Here is a 26,522-nt window from a genome sequence, read left to right as displayed (position 1 = left end):
GTAGACCCTATTGCCCTCACAGATTTACAATTTCCCCCTGGGAAGAGGGATGGATTGTTAGGCCACTCTTGGATTTGTAGCTCTATGAGGGAAATAGGGGTCTTTTTGGTTAATTTCAAATTTGTAGTATCCATTAAGAAAAAAAGCATTGGCATCAAGTGGAAGAGGGCTTACATGAGTAGCTTTGCTCTGCAGTCCTATCCCATTTACCTTCAAGTAAGTCTTATTTAATTCAGTGGGGCTTACTTCTGAGTAGACATGTATTGAATTGCTTCATTGATTTAAAGAGGATTTTGTTGCAATTGGACACTGTTGCTGCACTGCTCCAAACTCCCTCTGCCTCTTCTCTCCACCTCTCAATCAGCGGCAGTGACCTGCAGTGTGGGGAAGCCAGAGCAGCAACAGAGCCCCACCCATGCTACCCCACTGACTGCTACTGGCTTTATCCCTAAGATATGGACTTTCTAGTGGTAGTAAATGTTGTAGCTATCAATCAAGATATTTTGAAGATTTTGAGGCTTAAGGACTTTGGTTATCCATGTATTATTATTATTATTATTATTATTATTATTACATTTGTATACCGCCCCATAGCCGAAGCTCTCTGGGAGGTTTACAACAATTAAAATCATTAAAAACAAATATACAAATTTAAAAACACTTTTTTAAAAAAACAATAACATTGTATGATAAGTAAATTTGAAGTAGAACTTATTTTTAAAAACAACAACAATATGTCAGCATCTTCTAGGCTATTTATTTTAAATGGTCGAGTTACATTGCATTATGCACAATCTGAGGAGGCAACTGGTACTGCTGAGAGGCAGTTTTTTCAAGCTGGATAATAGTTAATAACCACTGAGTTCTTCAAGGGTCTTTTCATTTTCATTTCTATTTTCTTACATGTACAAGTTTTGCATACATAAAACCCTTTTAAAGCATCACCCTTTCTTGTCTATTATCACATATGACTGTCAAAACTGACACAAAAATAATATTTCCTTCATGAAATGTTGGCAACTTGAGATCCTTACAATACAGATTAATAAATAAAGCAAAACTAAAAAGTTCTACTTGTAGGCCTAGTCTGTTTCCCCAAAAAGATTGATAAAAATTAATACAGAATGCTGGCATAATTTCTAGTGTAAGAATAGTACTGGGCTGCTTTTCTTTTAATGAAGTTTATTAACTTAAGAAGGTTTTTATCTTCAATACCAGTGAGTGAGTGAGTGAGTGAGTGAGAGAGAGAGAGAGAGTGAGAGAGAGAGTTTGGGCAAATAGCATAACAAAAATATATGCTGCATTATTATACAAAACGGACAATCTGGTATTTTCTAGAAGAAATTCAAAAATATAACATGTACCCTTCCAGACTTCACTGATACTGGCAATACAATGACAAGAACGTAGATCAGCATTCTGTGCTCTCTTCTCTGGTGGGATGCAATTTCAGCGCATGTCTTACACATGAAATGAAAGTGGTGGACCCATTTGTACAGTAAACAAATTATAAATGACCTATTATCTTCATAAATGACCTATTGTCAATGGTCAGCGATCTCCTCCTTACTGGAGACACTGCTGAGAAATGGAAATGACTAAGTGGCATATAAATATCTTAAATAAATAAATAACAATACTAGCCTGTACATGTTTACTCAGAAGTAAGCCTCCCTGCGTTGAATCAGACTTACTCCCAGGTAATATAGTAAACATGCTGCATAAACACGGTTAAACACAGTGGTGCTTACATTGGAGTGAATTTGCACAGAACTGCCCTATAGTATGATTTCATAATGTAAACATTTATTTTTATTTATATATTTATTTTATTTTTATTCCATCTTTTGCCCCACCTTTCTTCCAAGAAGCTCAAGGTGGCATACATGGTTCTCCTCCCTCTCCATTTTATCCTCACAAGAAACCTATGAAGTAGGTTAGGCTGAGAGACTGTGACTGGCCCGAGGTCACCCAGCAAGCTTCAAGGCTAGTGGGGATTTGAATCCTGGTCTCCCAGGTCTTAGTCCAACCCTCTAACCACTACACCACACTGGCTGTCAATTATATGGGGTCCTCTCATTTTTCCTTAATACAAGCCGCCATAATTTCTTAAGCAATCATAATGAACTACTAAAAACTTCAAGGTTCTTAAAACAAAACTGCCCATGTAACCAGGATCTCCAGTTCCACTGCTGGTTCTTTTCCCAATCCCAGTTGCTGGTTCTTTCTCTGCAGCCTGTTTGCCCCTTGATAACTCAGGGCAACTCTAGCTTCTTCTCTCTCCACTGAAGCCTAGTGTGAAGTCTCAGGAGGACCTATTGCCACCACACCAAAGAAGACTCGTGACACATATATGGAGAAATGTTATATTTATTAAAATATAACACATAATCAATCAAATTCAAATCAGCCAATTAAAGAACATCAAATACTTCGGGCAGGTGAGGCTCAACCTATCTGTGAGGGTATAGACCCTCCAAACCAGGAGGCAAGTCAGTCACATCGTACTGCAACTCCCCAGTCAAGGATGTGGGAAAACTTATCCCTCCTTGCAATTGGAGTCAGGTATGTGGTTCCAACCTCCGCACCCTGGCCCCGCCGTACAAGTGTTCACCATGATGCACAAGCTGGTCCCACGTGGACACTCCCCAGATCCACACCAGACATTACACCTTGATGTTTCACCAGGGGGTGCCCTTTACCAAAATGCCTCAGCTGCCTCAATTTTAACCCCAATTACCTCACCTGCCCGAATTTGACGCCAGCCAAACCGGAATCACCACGACCCCCCCAAGCAAGCCAATTGAATCAAATCCAAGCAGTATGGAGTAGGCAAAACCAAAGAGATTCTGAAATCAGGATCTCCAAAAAAAATTCCAATTGGCGACTAGCAGAGCCCATACTGACAAGGGAGGGGTGGGCGGGTGCACAAGGCAAAAAAGGCACGTTTTTAGGGAGGAGCAGGCAATATATAGCTGCTCCGTCCCTCTCCCTATTGGTCAAGCTGCCCCACCTGACTAATTACAAATATTCTCGAACCTTCCCAAGTCTTTCCCAAAATAGGGTGGTGTCAAACCCGCCCCCACAAAATGCAGGAACGTTATTGCAACCACACCAAAGAAGACTCGTGACACATATATGGAGAAATGTTATATTTATTAAAATATAACACATAATCAATCAAATTCAAATCAGCCAATTAAAGAACATCAAATACTTCAGGCAGGTGAAGCTCAACCTATCTGTGAGGGTATAGACCCTCCAAACCAGGAGGCAAGTCAGTCACATCGTACTGCAACTCCCCAGTCAAGGATGTGGGAAAACTTATCCCTCCTTGCAATTGGAGTCAGGTATGTGGTTCCAACCTCCGCACCCTGGCCCCGCCGTACAAGTGTTCACCATGATGCACAAGCTGGTCCCACATGGACACTCCCCAGATCCACACCAGACATTATACTTTGATGTTTCACCAGGGGGTGCCCTTTACCAAAATGCCTCAGCCGCCTCAATTTTAACGCCAATTACCTCACCTGCCCGAATTCGACGCCACAAGAGGGGATCAGCTGAAGCTTGGTCCCCTCAACCCAAAAAAATAGAGCCCCCAAACCCAACCTATAGTCCTCCAATAATAAATCACACCCACTGTCCGAGAGATGGACACCATCATCCCGGAACAAATGCGGAGAATGAAAGTGAATTCTGTCATGTGGGATATAAGCCCCTCCCAATGACAAAACCAAATTCCTAACTTTCCTATTCACCCACTTCCTGGATCTGTTGATCCTGTTAGGGTGTTGTGCACCCCTCCAAATCCTTCTCACCAGCATATCGGACCACACTAGAACAAGGTCTGGATATGACTGGATGAGTCCAGTGAAATCACGCGTGATCTTGAGCAGCAGATCCATACCTGGTGGCTCCACCAAGTCATTTTCACCTAAATGAACCACCAGGACATGGGGCTGATTAGTCGATGACATAATGCGGCACACCACAGGCATTAACGCATCCCACAACATACCCCTCTGAGCCTTCCAGCTAACTGTTGCTCTAGCCAAAAGCTGCAGCTGCATCCCGTCAAGAGAAGAAAAGGCCCTCTGATGGGCCCAAAATAAAATCGAGTGGCCACACAGGACGACCCTCGCAGTCACTGGAAGGCTCAGCACACCTAAGACAAAGAAAAGAAACAACACATTAGACTCAATACCTGATATAAGACTTAAAAGCGGAAGAACTCCACCTTCCTATCCCCTGGATATCCTCAACGCTCATGCCCACGAGGGCAGCAGCCATAGCCGCCCCGATCTGAAAAGAATGCAGCCCATAGACTCCAGCATTGCGACCACTGGCCAACAAGGCCCACCGAACAACGGCCCAAAATTGAAATTGAGTCAGGGCAGAACCATCCGCATGTATAAAGAGATAACGCTGGCCCGCTGGCCTGATAGACAAAAATTGACGCACTGCAGCAACCGGGCATAATTCAGGAACCTGGCAAACATTCAATGAAATAATACTGCCACGGCCCTTTTGATCAGTCTTAGAGACTCGAAGGGAAAGCCTAACTATATCAGCAGCTAATGTGCAATCGCCAAAGCAGAAGGCTCGATAGGACACATCACGCTTTGAGGAAGCCAATACTTCATTCGGGCGAAAAGCACCATAGATCATCGTCAGAGTTACTGCGGCGAACAGGTGCGACTCATACAGCGATGAGCACATAGACCTAAATAAAGGCAGGATCTGAAGGAGAACATCGGGCGTGATTGCCCTCCTTTGGTCAGCGGGCCTGTGGGCCAAACGTGACCAACCCTGAAGGACCTTTCTGACCCTAAAATTTACAGAATGATCCTGCAATCCTCTTGCCTTGGAAATAAAGGCCAGCGCAGAGAGGTGTCCGGCGATGGTAGAAACAGAATTATTTTGCCCTTTTAAATATAACATAAACTGCAGCAAATGTGATACAGGAATAGGCCATGCAGAAGGCAAAGCACTACTAGCACGAAAAGCCTGAAATGATCCAAGAGCTCACTGATACGCTCTCCGGGTGCTAGGAGCCAGGGCAGAAGCTATGGCAGCCCCAACTTCTAATTCCCAAGGCTCCACAGGAAGAAGGGACCGGGACCGAATCCTGAGCTGCTCCTGGTGCCAGTTCCCGGAAACGTGCCATCTGTAAGTGGGAGAGAGCATCAGCAATACAGTTCTGCAAGCCCGGAACATGGCGGGCGATAAATAAAATATTAAAATGCAAGCATTGCAATACAAAGGCCCGCACCAGGCGCATCACAAGAGGAGATTTAGAAGTCTGGGTGTTGACCACACACACTGTGGACAAATTATCACACCAGAAATGCACTGTGCGATTTTGAAATGCTAAAGGCCAGACATGTACAGCTACCACAATTGGGAAGAATTCCAAAAAAGTCATATTTGAAGTGAGGCCAGAAGCTATCCACTCTGAAGGCCATGTCTCAGCGCACCGTTGAGATCTAAAAATTACACCGAAACCGATGCCACCTGCAGCATTGGAATGCACTTGCAGCTCAGCTTCCAGTAATAAATCCTCACGCCAGAAGGAGAGGCCATTATAATTATCCAAGAAAGTAAGCCACATTTTTAAATCCTGTCTCATTCCTAATGTGACCCTAATAAGATGAAAACGAGAACGAACTCCCTTCATGGCATCACAGAGATGACGAAGGAATGCTCTACCTGGCGAAATAACTTTAGAAGCGAAAACTAAATGATCCAGAATCTCCTGTAACTGAGCTAGTGTAACCTTTTTCAAAGTCAAAACTGAGCGCAATATCTGCCTCAATGTGAGCAACTTATCCTGAGGCAGACTGGAAGACTGGGACTGCGTATCCAAATGAATCCCTAAAAATGAAAGGGAAGTAGAAGGGCCCTCAGTTTTTTCGGGAGCTAAAGGGACACCCAATTCATCAGTTAACTCCTCAAAAGTCTGCATCAAATGCCAACAATGAGAAGTGCCTGCAGGGCCAACGAACAAAAAATCATCCAGATAATGAGCAGACAAGGAAGAACCGGCCCTTGTCCGTAAGGCCCACTCGAGGAATGTGCTAAAGTTCTCAAAGGCAGCACAGGACACGGAGCATCCCATAGGCATTGCCCTATCTACATAATACTGGCCTTGAAACCTAAAGCCTAGTAAATCAACATCACCCGGATGCACTGGAACCAAGCGAAATGCAGACTTTATGTCACACTTTGCCATCAAAGCACCCTTTCCAGCCTTCCTGACTACCTTAACAGCCTCATCAAAGGAAGTATATCGAACTGATGTATATAATGATGAAATACCATCATTAACAGAGGCACCTTTTGGGAAAGACAAATTATGAATAAGGCGATATTCACCTGGCTGCTTTTTGGGAACTATCCCTATAGGAGAAATCCTCAAATTTGACAAGGGAGGATAAGTAAAAGGGCCAGAAATCCTATCAGCAGCTATTTCCTTATTCAATTTTTGTAAAACAACAGGAGCCATAGCAAAAACAGAAGGCTGATTAGCAGGGGAAGTGGAAACCCTCGGGCCTTTGAAGGGAATACGAAAACCCTCTGAAAAACCATACCAGAGACATCTAGCAGCCTGTCTATTGGGATAGCTATTTAATAATCTTGCTAGGGGAAGCAACCTAATAGGGCTACTGGCCTTGCGACGTACTGCCGCTGTTGCCAGACCCACGTTTAGGTTGTTGTTGTTCCCCCGATCCCCAGCGAGACTGACAGGCTCTCTCGCAAGTGAAACTGAGGTGAGCGCCACCGCAAAGTCCACATGTGTGCCTGAACCTACACGGGCGCATGTAACAGCGTCCAGTACTATTGAAGGTCCAACAGACCTGAGGGGGTTGAACCTGCTGCCAGCCCTGGCTGGAACTGGAGGCTGAAGTCTGCACCCGCACCAACAGATGGCCACTATCAGCCCTGTCCCCCGATGTGGGTCTGGCTGAGGTCATGGAACGCAACCACAGACCAGGATGTTCCACATCCCAAAGAAGCGTGGGGTCCAAGGCCGCCCTTTGCCTAAAATTCTCATCGTACCGCAACCAAGCAGTGCCAGAGAATTCCCTAAAGGCCCGATGAATGATGTCCTGATATTTAATCAAGGACATGGCCCTGGATGGATAAACCTGAGTCATCACACCCATATATACAGTAAACGCATTAAGCCAATTAGGCCATATGCGATCAACCTTCTTTCTAATCGCTACCTCCCGATCATTCGGGTCAGAACCCTCTTTAGGCTTTGTTTCAGATTCCCGAGAAAGGAGAGTGAATATATCAATATACTCTCCTCGCCAAATTTTTTCTTTAGTGGAAGAGAGTAAGTGATCACCCAATGGCAGGGAAGTATCACCTTGTGGATAAACACCAGAGGGAAGAGGCAGTGGAAGAGCAGATGTACTGGCTGAAGCCCCGGATGGCTGCCAGGGAGTTACTGCCGCAGTGGGCCAAGGAAGCACAGGCTGCTGTGGAACTAAGACACCTCCCATATAAACAAGAGATTGCTGTGCTCCACCTAGCGCTTGGGGAGCTGCAGGATACTGCTGTGTCTGCTGAACTTGTGTACCTGAAGCATGTGAAGGTGCAAACCACTCACCCGTATAAGCAGCTGGCGACGCAACCACTGCAGGTGCGGCTACCCCAGAAGGAGCAGCTGGAAGAGCTTGAATGCCAGGTTGGACAGGATGAAGTTGTTCATGGCGAAGACCAGCACCAGTGGAGACTGGAAATGGAGAAAAATTGGACGCCAAAGGTGCCACAGATGGGCAGGCTTGTGCTGCAGAAACGGTGGACTCATCTCTGGGCGCTGCTGCTTCAAGGACACCAATTCTGGCAACCAAATCAGAAAGAATGCCCGATTTAGTTGCTTTAGCAGCCAAGCGGGCCGACTTCTTACCTGAAGGGGCGGTGCTAGGCCCTGCCCCTGGCTCTGAAGGACGCCTGCGCTCTCCCTCCAGGGCCTCCACCCTTGCAACCAAAGCATGAATTGTCCCCATATCTTCTTCGTCATCCGAGGACAGGCACTCCTACCATGCGGGGGGGGGCGCTTAGTCACCTGCTTCACCACTCGAACCCCTCTCTTTTGTTGAACCTTCTTTGGTGGCATGTTGAATTCCAGGTATCTTAACAATATTAATAACAACCACAACAACCACAAATATTAGCAATTTCCAATTAAGACCAAATGGACCTTATGAAAACAACCCAGAAACTGAATCAACAACCACCTCAAAATGTGAAGAGAGTAATCACAGGCACAACTGAAGTGGCAGATCAATTAAGCCACAAAGAATTAAATTGGGGGGGGCAGGGGATGGAGAGCGGATCATTTTAATTATTTATAATTATTTATATGTTATGCCTAAATTTAAATTTATTTAATTACTTATATTTTTACACCATATCAAGTAATTATGATCAATTATATATGGCTTAACTAATTAAACTAATTAAGAACAGAGGGAGGATAACAAGTTTAAACAATGAAAATATTGATATTAAAAATTTTAAACAGCACTAATAAAAAGCCAATATAATGAAATAATAAAATTAAAAATGGGGGGGGATTCACTTTAATTTATAATATAGATTAAGGCTTCAACACCATGCAGGAAGCCCAATAAATGGAACCACCTACACAGGGCTCACTTCTACTCTGAGACCACCCGGCTGGATACGGAACGCAAGAGGAGATAGAGCATAGCGAAGCGGTAATTTTAAACGAAGGCTGATGCGCGCTCAGCGCCAAGGCCCTAGTGGCAACAGGCGAGCCAATAAGCCACCGCCCTTTTACCCACCTCCCAGCTGATGCGTGGGACGGGGCCTACACGGGCCTACCTGAACTCAAGCAACCCGTTTGGGCCCGGTTTACCAGGGAGACAAGGGACGGTGGGGCGTGAGCCAATAAGCCACTGGCCAGCACCCACCGCCCAGCTGATGCACGGGATTGTGCTTACACGGGCCTTAACAGGACTCCAGCAACCCCTTCTGGGCCCAGGAGACGGGGGGGACAATGGAGGTGGAGCAGCAAGCCGATAAACTGCCACCTAGCACCCGCCTCACAGCTGTTGCGTGGGAAGGTGCCTACCCAGGCTTGTCCTGAACTCCAGCCACTCGTCTGGGCCCAGGAGACAGGAGACAAAGGACAGCGGGGCAGCGATATAAAGCGAAGGTGCCGGGGCTTGCTCAGCGCCGCAACTCACGCAGCCCTATGCCTCGGGGTGGGCAGAGAAGAAAATCAACCCAACCCCCACCCTCCAGCCAAACGCGGAGAAAACGAGAAGGGGGAACCCCCGCCCGTACCCAGACTCGCAGTCCCTAATGATTACTGGGGTGTGCAGGTCTAAAAACAGGAAACCTGATCAATAAATTGATCCAACGACGACTCAAACCCAAGGTAAGACTCTTAGGAGACAGTTGTTTCAAAGCGTGCCGTAAGGCAAAAAAAAGGCGCGTTTTTAGGGAGGAGCAGGCAATATATAGCTGCTCCGTCCCTCTCCCTATTGGTCAAGCTGCCCCACCTGACTAATTACAAATATTCTTGAACCTTCCCAAGTCTTCCCCAAAATAGGGTGGTGGCAAACCCGCCCCCACAAAATGCAGGAAAGTTATTGTCATGTTTTGAGGGGGTTTGGGGGAGGGGACCAACAGCATCTGTCTGCCAGCAAAAAGAACACAATTGGTGGAACAGATTCCCCCTTACCTTGGAATTCTCTGTGCACCCCCAAAATCTGCTCTGGAGGGTTGGGGGACCCTAGGGATCAGATCTGGGGAGTGCATAGTGTCTGCAGAGGAGAGGAAGGGAAATTCTTGTTGTTTGAGCGGGAGTATGCTCATTTGATTTTTAACATCACCCATTGAGTTTTGTGTGCCCGTACCACACATATATAACAAGAGAGTTAATTGCTTTTCTTTTTCTTGCTTACACAATCAATTTCAGTTTGGGATGAGGACGGAGCAAGAGTTTTCATGGGAAATTTATTTTTTGTGGAGGGATTTAGAGAGAGTGTGTGTGAGTGTGTGTGAGTGTGTGTGAGTGTGTGTGAGTGTGTGTGAGTGTGTGTGAGAGTGTGTGAGTGTGTGTGAGTGTGTGTGTGTGAGAGAGAGAGAGATATGATATCACACATGTGCTGGAAGGGAGCTGCAAGCATGGTTCCCCACTGATTGGCAGTGGCCCTCCAGGGTTTTGTCCCTGTCCTATCTGGAGATTTGAGAATTGAACTTGAGACCTTCTGCATGCAAAGCACATGCTTTATCCTTGAGCAGACGTTGCCATCTTCTCAAAAAGTAGACCATTTTTCCTTGCTTTTCTACCTTTGTTAATTATCTTGTGCAATAATGGATGGGAAATGTTTTTAAATCCATTTAGAAACTATGCACAAAGCATTTAACACTTGAGATACATTGCTGTCTGTAGATTGATAGCACCAGCATGGTGATTTTTATCTTGACTTCTGCTGACTTAAGTTGATTTCTTATTAAGAGGGCAAAGATAAGTCACTAACTCAACAAGAAATCAGTTTCTTATTAAAGGGTAAGCAAAGCTTAATATTGCACAGAAACATTTTTCAACAGCATGATTTTTATCTAGCAACACACACACACACCACTTAAGATTGAATCACTGTAAACAGAGAGGATGAAAGGGAGATCCTCCTATCCTCCACGATTGCTTGAAATGAAGCAAGCAGTAATAAGATCAGACAGTTTGGATAACTATCCTATTACTTCGTGAAGCTGTTTACATCCATCCATATGCTGTGAATGATGCTAAAGCTCTCATGTATGTCTTGGAAAGTGAATAAAATCATCTGGGCTTATTTGGAATGCAAGATCAGATACTGCATGCTGAGTGACACTTAAAAAGAATGAAGTGGTAACTGTAGCTTATTTTCTGAAACAATCTTGACACTAATGCTAAATTATAGCTTAGAATCATCTAGCATTTTTACCTTTATGAGGAAAGGCTTTTTACATATTTAACATAATTCTAGGGAAAATATACTGGCATTATGTATAAAGATATGTACACTGTAACCAAAGGGCATGTATATTCCCCAGTAGAACACTTTCCGTGATGTTATTGCCATTTGGTGTCATTTTCTAACAAATATAAAATACGATCGGTAAACAAACTAGACTTTAGATTTAAGCTGACAGCTATTCCTTCAGAAGCAATATTCAGATATTTAATCTAAGGAACACTGAATATGTTGTGGCTGTTTGAGAAAACTGTACTTTTTATAAAAATGAAGAGCTGCATGCTTTTGCACATTGTTCTTGGATCTGGTAAGGACATATAAAACAGCCCTCAAATTGCTTACACATTTGTGGCTCCTGAGTGCTCCTTGGGAAAATAAACAGAGTACCTAATGCTTTATTTTGAAAGCAATTCCCTGTATTTAGGTTTGAACTATTACTCTGAGTACTATGAATGAGACATGAACGAGGCCATTGATTGTACTGAAAGTTTGTGCATATAGAAGGCAAGCCAGAATTTGTCAATGGTTACATTTGCTCCTTTGCAGCGGAGCCCCAAGTTACATGCTTTCAGCACTATAAAACTGCACATTACCCATTCACAAGAGGAGACAAAGACTTCCACCACAATTCAAAGTAGAGAACATCAAACATGATCAGATACCCTCATGCAGGAGCTAATGGACCCATACAATGAATTCATTGGCATCTGAATGGCTGAAAATTTACAGAGAGGATGCCATGGACAATTTCAAGGTATAAAATGCAATTATACCTTGTTTAATTATTAAGCTACTGGCTTACTTACTGGCAAAATTAAGGCTAGATGGTACTGAGGCTGGCTAGAAGCATGTGCCAGTTTGTGGAATTCAGGAATGGCTACCTATCTGTATTTGGTGGTTTGTAACATTTCTAATCAAGATGGTGTTGAGAAAGAGGCTAGACAATTCCTATAGAATTAGCAGTGATTTTCAGGGACAGTGGCTGAATTTTTATTTTGGGGCAGAATTGCATGAAATTTGCAGGCATGGGGCAGTATCCAACCAATTTGCTCCATCAGCGCAAGGATTTACACTTGTACAATGGCTTCCATCCCCTCTTCTCTCCCCATGCACCTCTTAAATATGTTCTGGGGGCTCCCTCAACCCTCCAGAGCAGATTTGAGAAGGAAACAGTGCACATGTGGGGGAGAAGAGGAGAAAGTTCAGTTGCACAAGCATAAATACTTGCACTGATGGAACAATTTAGTTGAACACTGCCCAAGGTTGCCCCTTCTGAGGAAATGATTGTTGCCAAATTTCAGAAGGATAGCTGCAGTAATTTTCTTGCAAGGGCGGCTGTTACAGGGTTGTTGGTGTTTTTTTTAAAAAGAATAACTTAATCTCCCCTAGTGTTTTGTGGGCAAATAGTCTGCAAATTGTAGGCAAGAGAGAGATGCCTCTACATAAAAAACCTGCCAAATTACAAATGACTAGGTCTAAGGGCTCTTATGCTAAGCACCTGTACAGTTGATTTTGGGGTGGGAAAACTAAAATGGATTTGCTTTCTAGGAAACCATTCCCTCTGAATATAGCTAGACCTGTTAGCCACAAAGGATCTCCCTCTTCCTGATCCTAGCACCTTCCTCAGGCTAGAGACATACCTCCTATGCCCCACAGCCACACACTCTGGTGTTTTCTTATATCGTAAGTTTAGAGACATAGTCATGTTTAGCAGACAGTAGTCTCTGGCATTTTAATGTTAATGTTTTTATGTCTGAATCACCAAGGTGCCATGAACTGCTTCAGAGGTCCCTGCTTCTACATGTGCAGGCTTATACAGATCCCACTTCATCTCAGGCAAGTTCAAACTCCCTCCAATAACGCCCGCCTCAGCTCAGGATTCAAATCAATGCACACCCATAATTTATATCACCTCCAAATCTCTGAGACTAGAGTCCTATGAAGGTTCTCTTATAGACTTTTTTCAGTATACTAATTATCCATTGTTCTTTGGTAGACATCATTGTGGTTAAATCTGCTGATTTATAATGATGAGGAAGCTCTCTTTCACACTGGTCCCGGGAGCAGAAAGAGGAGCAACACAATTCTTTTGGGGATAAAGTTTTGGGGAAGGGCCTTAGCTTATTGGTAGAGCACCTGTTTTGCATGCAGAAGGCCCCGGGTTTAAGCCCTGGCATCTCCAGATAGGACTGGGAATGTCTCCTGCCTGAAAGTCTGAAATGTAGTATAGACAATACTGAGTTAGATGGACCAATGGTCTGACTTGGTATAAAGCAGCTTCCTATGATATTCATAATCTGTCTTTCAGATGCTATCTAGAATATGGTTACATGTCCTTGTCTGCGCTCTGATACTATGAAACTAGTTTTGATATGTGGAAACAAATAGACTAACGGCATGTCTGCATGGCAATTTTGAAAGATTGAATGTTTATCTGATGGTAATCCAGTAGTGGAAGCCTCTTTGTGAAAACAGCTTCTGCGCTGGTACCTAGGGATGCTCATGGAATTTGATCAGTTCACATTCAGATATTAACTGACCTGATTTGCACCTGCCAGACTATGTAGCCTTTAGATTTATCAGTTCTGCAAATAGTGCTGCTAACTGTGCTTTCTAGCTGCTTGGAGAAGCTATTGCCTGTTAAGTAAGAAGGGAAGCCTTTTTAAATGGCAGTCCTTGGTACCTTCTTAGGAAGTGGTGTGAGGGCTGCCTTTTTAAAATATTTGCCTTCTTGCTTAACAGGTAGAAAGCCTGCCAGGATAACTGGCACACAGATGTTCAACATGACGATGGGAGGTGGGAATGTGTTGTCCCGCAGAGATTGTATGAAAAAAATATGGCTGCCCCCAGGCTTTGGTTGTACAATCTGCCCTGCTAGATCTTTTCATTTGGAATAACCAGAGATGTAACTGCTTCCCATATGTGTGCATTGTCCAACACATGTATGCAAATCAACATATTAAAAAGCAACTGCTACAGATTTTAATGTATCCAAAACTTCTACTTTAATGTTTATACTTGGGAAATGGATGCTCTTCTGAAGTCCATTTGAGTAATAACTCTTGAGTGGGGAGGAACCTGTGCTTGATGCTATATTTCTCTGCAACACGTGTATGTCTGAACTCCAATGTATGTTTACCCACCAAGAGCATAGCTAGAATTAAAGCCCACACGCTGCTCTAATGTAAATGATCCTGCCCTTAATAACCCAAGAAGCACACACAAAAGATATAATAAAGGTTGATTTATTGAAAAACGGAAACATATAGTTTTCAATTTACAGTTAAAACATGGGTAGCATCTAGCTAAAATAATCATACAGCTATAAGAGCTATAAGAGTATAGAGAGACCTTGCACCTATTCACACACAAGATTGCAAGTATATAGACTCATACCAGAAAGAAAGAAGGAAAAGGAAGTAGTGAAGGGATATACCTTTCCTGGAGACGATAATCTCAGGAAAGTCAAGAATAAGATTTCTGTGCCTAGTGAGAGTTCAGCTCTCCCTTAGAACCAGCAACCAGACACAAAAGTTCTCACCCTTCCTTGGTCCTATATCCTGAGCAGTGAGTTGATGTTCCTAAGGAGTGATATGGAGCACCAGGAAGTCGATGGAGCAATGAGTGTGCCAATTTGACCCATACAAAGCCTAACCTTAAATGTGTTTTTGGACTGCATAGGATTGCATGTAAACTAGGATTGCATGTAAACCAGGCTCCTATTGGGAGATATAACAACAACAATAATAAAAATAAAAATAAATAGTTGGAGGGGGTGCAAGTGAGTGATCTAGCAACATGAAAGGACTGGAATATTTGTCTTACCTAGGTGAAGTTAAAGATTGTACTGCTGTCTCCAATGTCATGCATGAGTATAAATTCCTGTTTCTGGAATGAATTTACTTACCTTGTGTGTGTTTTATTGACCTGAATTCTATACTGGGCTGTGGGTCTTTGTTCCATTAGAGCGACTATTCCAAATCTTCAATTTGGAACCTTCCTTATTACTCACTAACTAGTCACTATGTGTCTTCCTGAGGTCAGGAAACCAGTTCTGGATATCCTGAAGTATGGAGTCAACACGAGGGCTCTATCTCAGAGTTCACCACCGCTAGGCTCCTATGCCTTGATCCATTAATATGGACCAAAGAATAAAATATTTATATATATATATATGTTCATATACCTTTACATCTTGTAAAACAAACATAGTAACATTGCACATGGGCTTTTACGGAGCAGGAGAGAACTTTGCTTAGACTTTGTAGTTCATTCCAAGTATACCCCAACATATATCTTTAATCCACATTTTTAATGTTTACATGTTTCAAATATTTACTTAGCACATCTTATTGCTGATTCAATTTTTTTTAAAAAATAAATAAAATGAAGCAATATTAGTTCAGTTTACCTAAACAAAAATTTAACCTTTTCAGAAAGTACCTTGCAGCTACATAGATTGACAAAATGCATCAATTATAATTTTGCTCACATTTATAATTACACTGTGAAGTGAACTTTTGGGCGAAGTTGATTAATTAAAAGGTTACTGCCATTGAGTCACTTTCAGAAACAATGACTGGCTTTAATTAATTCAATATTCAGACTATGTCCAATATCTTAGCACTATATATATATCTACACATGTTACAGTTCATTGTATGCAAATTTGTTATAGCTTATAAAATGTGATGTGATTATTATAATTAGTAACATTTAATTAAGTGGGACCATGAAGATCAGTCTCAGTATGAATTTAAGCCTTCTTGGCACCCATTGATTTCAACAGAGTTAAGCACAAGCTACAACTTACTCTCATTGAAATGGATGGGGCTTAAAAGTGCTTAAATTTAACTGGATTATGTCCTACACTTTCAGTATTCGTGTCCATATACAAAATCATAAACAAAGGCAACCCCATCACACACACAAAAGAAAAGAAGTGTAAACTATAGACAAAGGAATGTACTAAGAACATATTGGCCCGGTACATGTGATATAATCAGGAAAATAAATGTGTGGTCAGGGAGAAGTGAAATCATGCCAGCTGGGCACGAGTTCATCCAAAGCTCTGAACCAGCTTATCAGTTGGAATTGTGCAATACATGTCCAAGTAGGGAGCAGGACATAGGAATGGGGAAGAAAGTTGATTCAGCTCAAGTTTAAAGGTGAGTCTGTCTAATTCACACTTTCTGAAACAATATGAGAACTGAAACATAGCCATTCTTCAAAATGCGCACTTCTCTGAATTTTGCAAGGCAGTTCTCCAGACAAGCACAAAAGTACTAAGTAAAAGTGTGCATGAAAATAACATACAAAAATGCATTATATTAGGGAAAATATAAATAGGGAAAACATGCTTTGCAAACGTATGTATATGAGTAAAATTTGCAAACAAAAATGTGTATATTAGGAAAAATTCACACTAAAACGCTGATGTATTTTCATGAGGACTTTTAAAAAAACTAAATAAATTATAAACCAACATGGAAATATGAAGAATTGAACTTAGGACTGGGGAACAAAAACAGAGAGAAACTGAAATTGACAGGTTTGCCCATTCCTAGCAGGGCACCAGGAGACAAATTATGCTCTGTCTGTCCACATGTTCATATTCCTAGGTGCTTTGAATGAACATTGTGGGTTTCAGACAACCCCCATACATCTCCAATACAGTTTGTTCATTTGTTCCATTAAGGTAGTGGGTTCGCCTTAATTGCTTGTTGTTTTGTATGTCTAATCTCCATGCCTTATACTTGATTGGCCATCCATGAGAGATCATTCCAATTCTGCTTTCGTCTTTATATAGATAATGAGGACGCCAACTGTATTTGTCTTGAGAGGCCACATCAGTCCCTTTTCAAGCCTGTAGCTTATCATCAAGATGTAACATGACAATGGATAATGACAGTCCCATTCTAGATTTTAATAATTTATCTACAATATTTTTCTACCCTTAATGTCACACCAAAACAAATAGTTTCCCCCCATTAAGAATCTATTTTATGTGCTTTTCCTTAGATGTTCACAAGAAACACTCCCATTCTACTATATTTATTTTTTGAGCTGAACCAAAATCCTAGGTGAATGCATCTTTCATATGTAGTTAAGTCTTCATTTGCCACTGTACATGTTGTTAGTGAAGCTCTCTGTAATCACACTCCCTATGTAGTGTTTTGGCAGGGCTGTTAAAAAAATTGTTACAAAACACAGGAGCGGAATTCAACCATGAAACTCAAATTGTACATTGCCATGAATCTGGGTTATTGGCATGAGAGTACCAAATTTCACACAGAGAGGAGCTGCTAATCTGTATTTTAAACAAACAAATAAATCATGTTCAAACTCTACGTACTTTTGCTTCTTTTAACTTGATATTGCACTGGACTGTGTCACAACCAATGAGTCTGCACACTATATTTTTCAGGCATTCGGTGACGTTAGTGGAATAAATTTGGTATATAATGAAATGAGCGCATTTGTTCAGGAGCACATAAGTGAAATGGATGATGCACTCGGAGCTCCTTCTGAGATCAAGCTAAGGGAAAGAAGAAAAGAATACAGGTATTACTTTCAGTGACTGCAGTTCTCTTGTAAACAGGGAGCAGAGCGAGTTAAAAACCAGAGTACTGGGCAAAAGCCTCTGCAAGAAAAGTCCCCAATCCCATTTTGGAAACCTGTCTGGGATACAAACAAAAGCATCTGCAGCCCTGTAACTCATGATAGCCATGGCGGAAATGAGGGAAGGATAATTGGACCCAATACAGACCTGATGCCATCACACCAATAGCTGTGAGATCAGCTCAGGATCCAATGGATCCTGGGCTGGCTCAACTCTGCCTGCTTCTTACTCACAGAATGACTCATATTGGGGCTTTCCACAGCCCCCTCCGGAAGGGATATTACTAGCTGGCCTCCCACCTGCCTACATTTTTGTTGACCAGCAGGATACTGGCTGACATGGCATATCTGAGCAGAGGGACACATGCACCTAGTGCAACCCCCTGCCCAGCCCGTTGTAAGCAGGATTTTGATTGCTGGAACATTATGTACACTTGTAAGTACACTGTGAGTAAGGCCTATTGAATGCAATATGGCTTTCTTCTGAGTAGACATGCATAAGACGTGGCTCAGCTTTATACAGTAGCATTTCCAACAACATTTCTACTAATTATGGTTTTTTAAGCTCAGAGGCAGGGAACTTATGTAATATTTGTAAATTTCAGGGCAAAGGCCGGGTCGAAATTTATATAGCCTGTGGAACATAGGAAGTTGCCTGATATGGAGTCACCAGTGGTCCATCCAGCTCAGTATCCAGCACAGCTCTCCAAGGTTTCAGACAGTAGTCTTTTCCAGCCCCATCTGGAGATGCTGGCGATTGAACTTTGGACCTTCTGTGTGTAAATCATGCTGTACCACTGCCTATGGCCCTTCTAGAGTAGGAGGTCAAACTGGAACTCTGGCACTTGCTGTGATATATGGAGCGCTTCAGTTGAAAAACATGCCACTTCAGCTACCTGAATTCAGCTATAGCATACTCCAAAGAGAAAGCCTAGACTCTTCCTCTTCATCTGATGTCTGAGATAAATGATTCTATGTGGAATTGTAATATAGAGTTGGAACTGTATACAGATTTCTATACAGAGCTGGAGCTACTCTAGTACATTCCATTGCTCAATGTAGGTTCTTACAGCAACCATGACATATAGATATCCAGCCTAGGGATGGGGGAGCAATTCAGGTCAGTTCACATTTCAATTGACCCCACCTAAAGTGCACTTCTCAGAACAATACGCAAATATGCACTTCTCCAGATTTTGCAATGCAGCTCTCCAGTCAAAAAAGGTATACAAAATACATATATTAGAGGAAAGTGCACATTAAAATGCATACATTGGTGAAAATAACATACAAAACTGTGTTAGGGAATTGCTTGAAAAAATGTATATATTAGGCACATTGCATAAAATGTGTATATTAGGAAATGTGCACTAAAATGCCTATGAATCTTTGTAAGGACCTTTTACATAAACAAACAAATAAATTGCAGGCTGACATGGAACTGTGGCAAGTGCAAAAATGAGAAACTGAGAGATACCAAAATTGACTGATTTGTCCAACCCTACGGTAACCTTTCCTTCAATACTTCCAGCCAGGCAGTGCAGTGGGGAACTATGTGAGGAGTATCTGTACACTCCACACACAGAGATCCAAAGCAGTCAGAACTTATAGAGTAAATTTTACAAGTGAAAATATTAGAATGCATGTAAATTGGTAGTACAGAGGTAGTTGAGAATGGTTACGCTTTAAGCATCTCATTTTCACTTTTAGGTGATCGTGTTGTCTTCAGTAAGCTAATTAATCAAGAAGAGTGCTACTACTGCATCTTGATTCATTCAACCATCTTCATCACAATCCACTAATACCTTTGCAGAGTCCATTTATGATTGTATTATACTATACAGGCAATTTGATGCTGTATCCAAGATGTAACTGTTTTAAATGTTAATACCAAATTAGTAACTGAAACGACTGCTGTCCAGGTTTGGAGTGCTTTATTATTGTGTGTTTGTTGCACAGGCTTTTTTTTTAAAAAAATTAGAATACATTATATTATTCTTGCGACCACAGGATTTCCTTCAGAATTATTCCAGGATTTTCTAAAATATACTAGGGGACCCGTTAAACCCCAAACACAACACAATCTAGTTTTGTTCTGGTTATTCCTGGGAATAGTAATAATAATGTCAACTGTCTGGAAATCTTACCAGATGCCCACTAATAGGATTAGGATTATTACTTTGTTCAGAAAAACAAATAAAAGGAAACAAGGTGAAAATGTTAATGAACTTGTATTTTGACAAACATTTTCAATTTTTGCTTCAGAAACTTGACCTTGACGGTTAATCTTAAAAGGGTTAAACTTTAATTATTTGTAATGGATTTTAATTTAACAAGTTTAAGCTTCAAATTTTAAATTCAATGTTTTTACTCCCCCCCCCCGAACAACTGTAAAGCCACTAGCATCTCTAATGGGAGTATATTGAACACATGAGTTATGATCATAAACATTTGGATTTTTGTACAAAACACAAAGTCAGAGGACAGAATCCAATATTTGCAGAAAGGATGTAGTTCAGTGCTAGAGGATCAGGTTCAGTCCCCAGCATCTCCAGGCTAGGAATGTTCCCTGCCTTGAACTTGAAGAACTGCTACCAGTCAGTAGACAGTACTGAGTTGGATGGACCAACAGTTTGACTCAGTATAAGGCAGCGTCCTGCATTCCTATTGCACAAGTGAACTTCCACTCACACAGTGGGGTTTTATTCTCCTCTCCTCCCCCCTGCAGGCCCTCCGAAATGCCCCACCAAATCTGCTTCCGGGGGTCCTTTAGGTTAGCCTTTCCCAACCTTTAGGTCTCCAGAAGTTGCTGGACTACAATCCCCATCAGCCGCAGCCAGCATGGCCAATGATCAGGAATTATGGGAACTATAGTCCAGCAACATCTGGGGACCCAAAGGTTGGGAAAGGCTGCTTTAGATACAATCCAGGAGAATTTGCTTATGAGTTGTCTTCCATAAACAATTTATGTACGTTTGAATAGAAAACTAAACTGATTCATGGCTAGTAGATATGGTCTGTGTGAACACTCTGTTTTGTTCCAAAAGTTACTTATATTCAGCCAGAGTGTGGCCATTCTTCTCACACATGAGAAAAGAACAATCATCATATTCCCAGCTATTGTCAGCCTTGGGATTTGGGCATCTAGGAATGCCAGATGTTGGAGGTACAAGTCCAGTGTAATGGACAAGGAGCCTGGAGCCAGATGTTAGGTGGATCAACAGGGGCCCGAAGCAGGGCTTGGAAAGACATGGTCCCAGTAAGCTATGGCTCAGCTTACCATGACGGGCAGACCAGGCCAGAGAGAGAATAGAAAACAGACAATAGGAAAGTGGACAGCTTGGAAAGTACCTAGAGAACCTTATGGACAAAGTTGCTGCCCAAGCAATGACCCAGGCCTGGTCTGGCAACATTTATAGCCAGGCCAAGTCAGGGAGAACCAATTGGCTGCCTAGATGAATGCAGCTATGCTAGGGTACAGTAGGATAATACAAGTGTTCCAGCTTTCTTCAGCTGCAAGTGGCTTCTCACACGGGACTGGCAATGGAAAACAGGAAGCTCCGAGTTCTAGTGCTTGTTGTCCCAACAGCTGTACAAAAAGGAGCTCAATTCAGTGAGAAGGAATGCCATCCAGACCATTTGGGGAAAACATTTGTAAATGAGACCAGGAACTCCACATTGGTAGGATGACTGTATACCTAACATAGCCCAATGATTCATTAAGTCCTCACCTTATCATACTAATTTCCATGACTGATGAAGAATTCTAAACCATGCTTTTAAAGTTTTGCATTCCTGCTGGTTTAGGAAAAAAGAACATCATGTTTAACTAGTGTGGATTTGAACATAGATTTAATTCTGTGTTATTGTTTCCTAAATCCTGTATGAATCCCATGTAGGTCTTCCCCCCCCCCGATAAGATACATACAAAATAGAATTTGGCTCTCAGCTTGTACAGATTGTATTCTCCTCTGCAGTTATTAGCAACCTCATCCATATCACTTAGTTATAGTCACATAGTAATTGCCTGCCTATGGTGGCATTCCTTTTACAATTTCCTCCTGTATAACTAAATATATGTAGTCATTACTGAAAAGTGTAAATAAGAAACCCTTTTAGTGGCATAGTTTCCCTAGGTACCCACTGTGCTCCTATTATCTACAACATACTCCCCCATCTGTAGTTCTGGTCTATTACAGGATAAAGACATAAGTATGAATTAAAAATTAAAATGCTTGTTGTAGACTGGAGAGCAAGGTCTATTAAAACATATCCAGCAGAAAAGCTCCCACTGCACATAGATGGATGGCAGTGAGCACCAGTTAAAGCAAGCAGATGAAAAATTAGAGATTTTCATCATTCAGTTAAATATAGTGCTAAGTGGTATGTGCTAGCATTAAAAGCAAATTACTTACCACTTCACCAATCACAGCATGGGAGCGTTCTATTGGAAGCAGTATTTTCAGGAATGCTAAAGCATTGGTTTTATTAAATAAATCAGCTGGTTACTCTGAGGGAGTCAGCTGAAGAGTCGCAGTATGGGAAAGATGTATGTGGATTATAATCTAAGAGGGAAAAAGGGAGAAGGAAATAACTAATTAGTTGACATCCAGCCAATCAACTCCCATTATACCTATTTCAGTCTCAGCTACAGAACCCCATATATACCAACAACAGTGTATAATGTTTACACTATTTTTGGTGTTTTTGATCTTGTGTGTGACCTATAAGTCCCAGTCCATACATCTTTGTTTGGTGTTTTATCTGTTGGCCCTGATCCATACATTCATGGGTACAATGGTGATTTACTCACAGGCACCTGTGCAAGAGGATCTTCATGCATGTGCTTACTGAACATGTGGTCAGCACTATCAGCACTGACAGCAAAACTTGGGAGCTAGAGAGGGCAAGGAAAAGTCTGGATTGAGTCTGCCCCCACTCCACTCTCACCAAAAATCAAATTGGCAGTTTTGGCACAGGCCAAATTGACAGAGCCAAGTGTATCTACTAGTAAGTGATGTATTCACAAACCTGATCCAGCAAGGCGGGGACACCTTTTCAGCATGGAAGGGCAAGATTACCAAAAAGTTGAAAAACTGGCTTTTGAAGAAAAAAAAAAGGTAGTACAGTTAAATACCATTTCATATTGTGACTTTTTTACCACCTGAAACTGTCATGCATCTTAAGTCAGGTTTGTGGAAGAGCAGGACACTTGCAATTTCCATTAATCTCTTATCATGTGCCATGCTCCATCCTTACCAGGCTTTATGGGTTCCAACTTTCTTAGGACCAACACTCAGTGCGCTCAACACACACACTGTAACTGCCTGTGTCTGTCTAAAGCTCCCCAATAGTTTGTCCCCTCTCTCAGTGTTCTGTCATACTGTGTGATCAACAGAGCTTGGAAGTAACTAGCTACAAGTAATGAATTACTTGTAATTCATTACTTTCTTGAGTAACGAGTGGGTAACTTCATTACATTTTGCTGGTAATAGAACAAGTAGTAACTACATTACTTTTGAGGAGTAATTGTAATGTTTCCAGCATTACTTTTGCACATTACTTGGGGGGGAGCAGGGGAAGTCTTCTGCTCCTTTGATTTGTGAATAAAAATCATGTGCTTCAAATTGGGCTTCTGCACAGTGTTGTTCTTCCTTCACGCTCTATGGGTGCTTAGGAGGTGACAAGGGAGGAGGTGGAGAGCGAGACGGGGTGGAGAAAACAATTGTTTAAAAATTGACAGGAGTGGAAGGAGAAAAGAGCTGGAGGCAATATATATATATATATATATATACAAAAAATATGTGTGTTGGGGTATCATCATTGCTGGGGGTAGGGTGAGGGGATGTGAGATTCTGTTATGCCATTCTGTTAATCTTATGGATAAAAATATATATACTACTACCCTCTGTGTGTATGCTTATTTTTAATGCTGTTTTTGGCTACTTAGATGTGCAGCAGCCAAGGCCAGCATTTTGTAGGCATTTTTTTAAAGTAACTAAAATGTAACTGTAGCAATTACTTTTGAGTAAAAGTAAAGTAATCAGTTACTTTCAGAGCAATTTTAATTGTAACAGTAATTACTACTTTTTGGGGGGGGCATGTAACTGTAGCTGTAATTTATTACTTTTTTAAAGTAATCTTCCGAGCTCTGGTGATCAAGAACCGAAGATGAGCTATGTGGATATGAGCAGGCTCAATTCTCAGTGTAACAGAGAAGGAAACCCCTTTGCTTTCCCCCATCTCAGTGAATAGTTGCAATTCATTCCTCTGACATAAGAACACAAAAGAAGAAGATCACAAATGGGATGAAGGCAATGTCCCCATCCCATTTCTTGCTCTTCAGCAAGTGGTATTCAGTGGCTCACTGCCTCTGAACCTGGAGGCCCACCATGAGTACTGCATGATGATAGACTTGTTCCCCACGAATTTGTCTAATCTCCTTTTAAAGCCAGCTAAGCTAGCGGCCACCACTACATCATATGGCAGTGGATTTAACAACTTGGGAAACAGTACCATGCATCACAGCCAATTAGGGATGCTGCTGTGGTACACCTGCTCCTGGGTGGTCATGAACCCACTAGCAGAGATTCTGCAGGAAAGGGCAATAGGCAATCCTTGCAGATGTGCAGTAGTTGCTTGGCAGGCATGCGGAGAAGCAGCAGTGGCCAGTAAGGTGGCGTTGCTTACCTGCCTCATAATGCCACATGCCACTGCTGGTTACTAAGAAGGAGAGGGGGAAGGGTGAGGCAACAGGGAGCTCAGCATCGTTTGGGCGTAGCAGCAGTGCTGGATGGTCTTTACACTTATGCTTTATGTTGTATTTTATTGTTGGACCTTCTTATGAATTATAACGGTGTTGTTTCTAATTATTGTATAGTTCTTAAGATGCTTTCTTTAACTTATTGTCTATTTGAATTTTGTTTTGTAACAGTGAGTTATTAAACTTTTTCATGTTGTGAGCCACCTTGAGCATAGATTACAGAAAGGCAGCATACAAATAAAGCATGATGATGATTTACTGTTGCACCCACCCTGTGAGTCGCTGCCTCATCCCTCCTTTTCTTGGTAACCAGCAGAGATTCATGGCATTGGGAAGCCATGCCGACAACACCACCCTACTCACACTGCCCTGATGGCCGCTGCTGCTAACAAGGGGGACCAAACAGTAAAGTATTGCAGTGTGGAATGCCCCATTCAAGGTTCCAATCACCCAGCCAGCTGTGCTCTTTTCTACAAATGGATACTCCATTCCACATCCTCTTCCACACCTGTTTTCCATTCCTCTCCCATCCCAGCACTCTGTCAGCAGTTCATGCCCACTGAATTGAATCCTCATTCAACAGTTTTTTGTGTTTCCCCCAAGTTAAGACTTTTTTGTTTTTGTTCTGCAGATCTTGGGATTCCCACAGGTCTACTGATATGGGGATGGTGCCATTTTGATCACATAACAATCTGCACTCGGATATATACTCATATATTCTTAATATATATTACATATGGGAAAGGTTCTCTGAGGTAGACATTTTATAAAACACTGCTTTAAACAACTGTATGTTGGAAGGTAGGCAATTTTATTCCTTATTTTTATAACCATGTAATGTAGTCTTCTTCTTCTTCTTCTTCTTGTCTAGTTATGCCCATCTTGTGACTTACACTGATAGGAAATAATGACACAAGGGCAACTTAGCAAGACCTAATGTTACTTTAAAAGGTTGTTCAACAGAAATGTGCACCAACATAGCCATGTGTTAAGGAAGGGTTTGATGTCCCTTTTCTGCATTGTCTTACCATCCATCGTTTGCATACATAAAGCTGCTGCTTAGGGGAAGAGGATGATTGGCCTAGTCTAGCCATTTTCCACACAAGCTAAGAGGAAAAACCCTAACAGAAAGATTACTTTTCACAAGATACTAATGGGAAACACTTGAAACCAGAGAATGTTTTGTTCTAAGGGAGCAGATACCCAGTATTTCTTTGAAAAAATTATCTCCCACCAATGCATTCACATTTCTCAGAGTGGATTACGACAACAATTAAAATACAAGCACATAAGAAAACAATATAAAAACTTAGCATTATGCCTCCTGCCATGTAAGATTGCTGGCAGAGCTTGGAAAAGTTACTTTTTTGAACTACAACTCCCATCAACCCAATCCAGTGGCCATGCTGGCTGGGGCTGATGGGAGTTGTAGTTTTAAAAAAGTAAGTTTTCCAAGCTCTGGTTGCTGGGTATGGTGCAGCAGAGAGATGGGGAATTTCAGATTCAGGGACCAAATGTGACCCCCTGGGCCTCTTTATCTGCCCCGCAAGACTCTCCACAGGCCACACCCCTTCCTGAGCCACACCCCTCATCAGCCCTGCTTTGCATGCCTGCTCTCCTCACCCCCACGTGTTCTCACAGTATGCATGCCTACGTAAGACTAAAGTTGCCCGTTTACCTTTGACTCTTCACCTGAAGTTTTCTCCTTGAGGATTTCACTGAGCTTTTGGAGCCGGAAGAGGAAAATGTCTTTCAAGGTAATCTTCAGACTGGACTAGCAGGACCAGACACGGGACTACATCTTCGGCTACAACATGATTGGATTTCAACTCATTTCCCTAGTACTGAAATGGGAGTTTGAGTGTTATTAGGTTGTTACAATGATAATAGTTTGGATTTCCTTTTATCGTCTTTATGGGGATGACACAGATTTATTTTCCCTCATCTGCAAACTCAGTTGTGCAATTTCAAAACTGACACAGCGCTTATCGGAAGTTAATAATTGGCTAGCACAAACCATTTGTTTGATAACATGGAACTGTTCGTTTTGGGTTTCTAGAAGCTAATAGGCACAGCTTTTTCTCTGACATTTGATTTTAATGGTTGTATTGTGGCTCCTGTCTCTGCAGTTA

The 26,522-nt window shown here is 42.0% G+C and overlaps 1 protein-coding gene and 1 long non-coding RNA gene across 7 annotated transcripts in view; one reads left to right on the top strand and one right to left on the bottom strand.

Annotated features, from left to right (window-relative positions):
* The window catches only part of LOC133367599 (uncharacterized), a 360,491-nt gene extending 340,919 nt beyond the window's left edge, over positions 1–19,572 (top strand). For all 6 annotated transcript variants that reach the window (XM_061591725.1, XM_061591699.1, XM_061591706.1 and 3 more), the window contains 2 exons: positions 17,434–17,570; positions 19,338–19,572. In XM_061591725.1, the coding sequence (XP_061447709.1) occupies positions 17,434–17,570; positions 19,338–19,341 (141 nt within the window). In that variant the 3' untranslated portion in view covers positions 19,342–19,572. The remainder of the gene's footprint in view (positions 1–17,433; positions 17,571–19,337) is intronic.
* On the bottom strand, positions 14,252–26,304 carry LOC133367650 (uncharacterized). Its single transcript, XR_009758570.1, has 4 exons — positions 26,069–26,304; positions 22,659–22,727; positions 22,043–22,192; positions 14,252–17,544 (listed from the first exon to the last, which is right to left on the bottom strand). It is a non-coding gene; the product is annotated as an uncharacterized LOC133367650 (long non-coding RNA).
* Between the last annotated feature and the right edge of the window lie 218 nt (positions 26,305–26,522).

The sequence above is a fragment of the Rhineura floridana genome, chromosome 1, assembly GCF_030035675.1.
Source record: "Rhineura floridana isolate rRhiFlo1 chromosome 1, rRhiFlo1.hap2, whole genome shotgun sequence".
NCBI classification, from domain to species: domain Eukaryota; kingdom Metazoa; phylum Chordata; class Lepidosauria; order Squamata; family Rhineuridae; genus Rhineura; species Rhineura floridana.
This window is presented reverse-complemented; position numbering and strand designations above follow the sequence as displayed.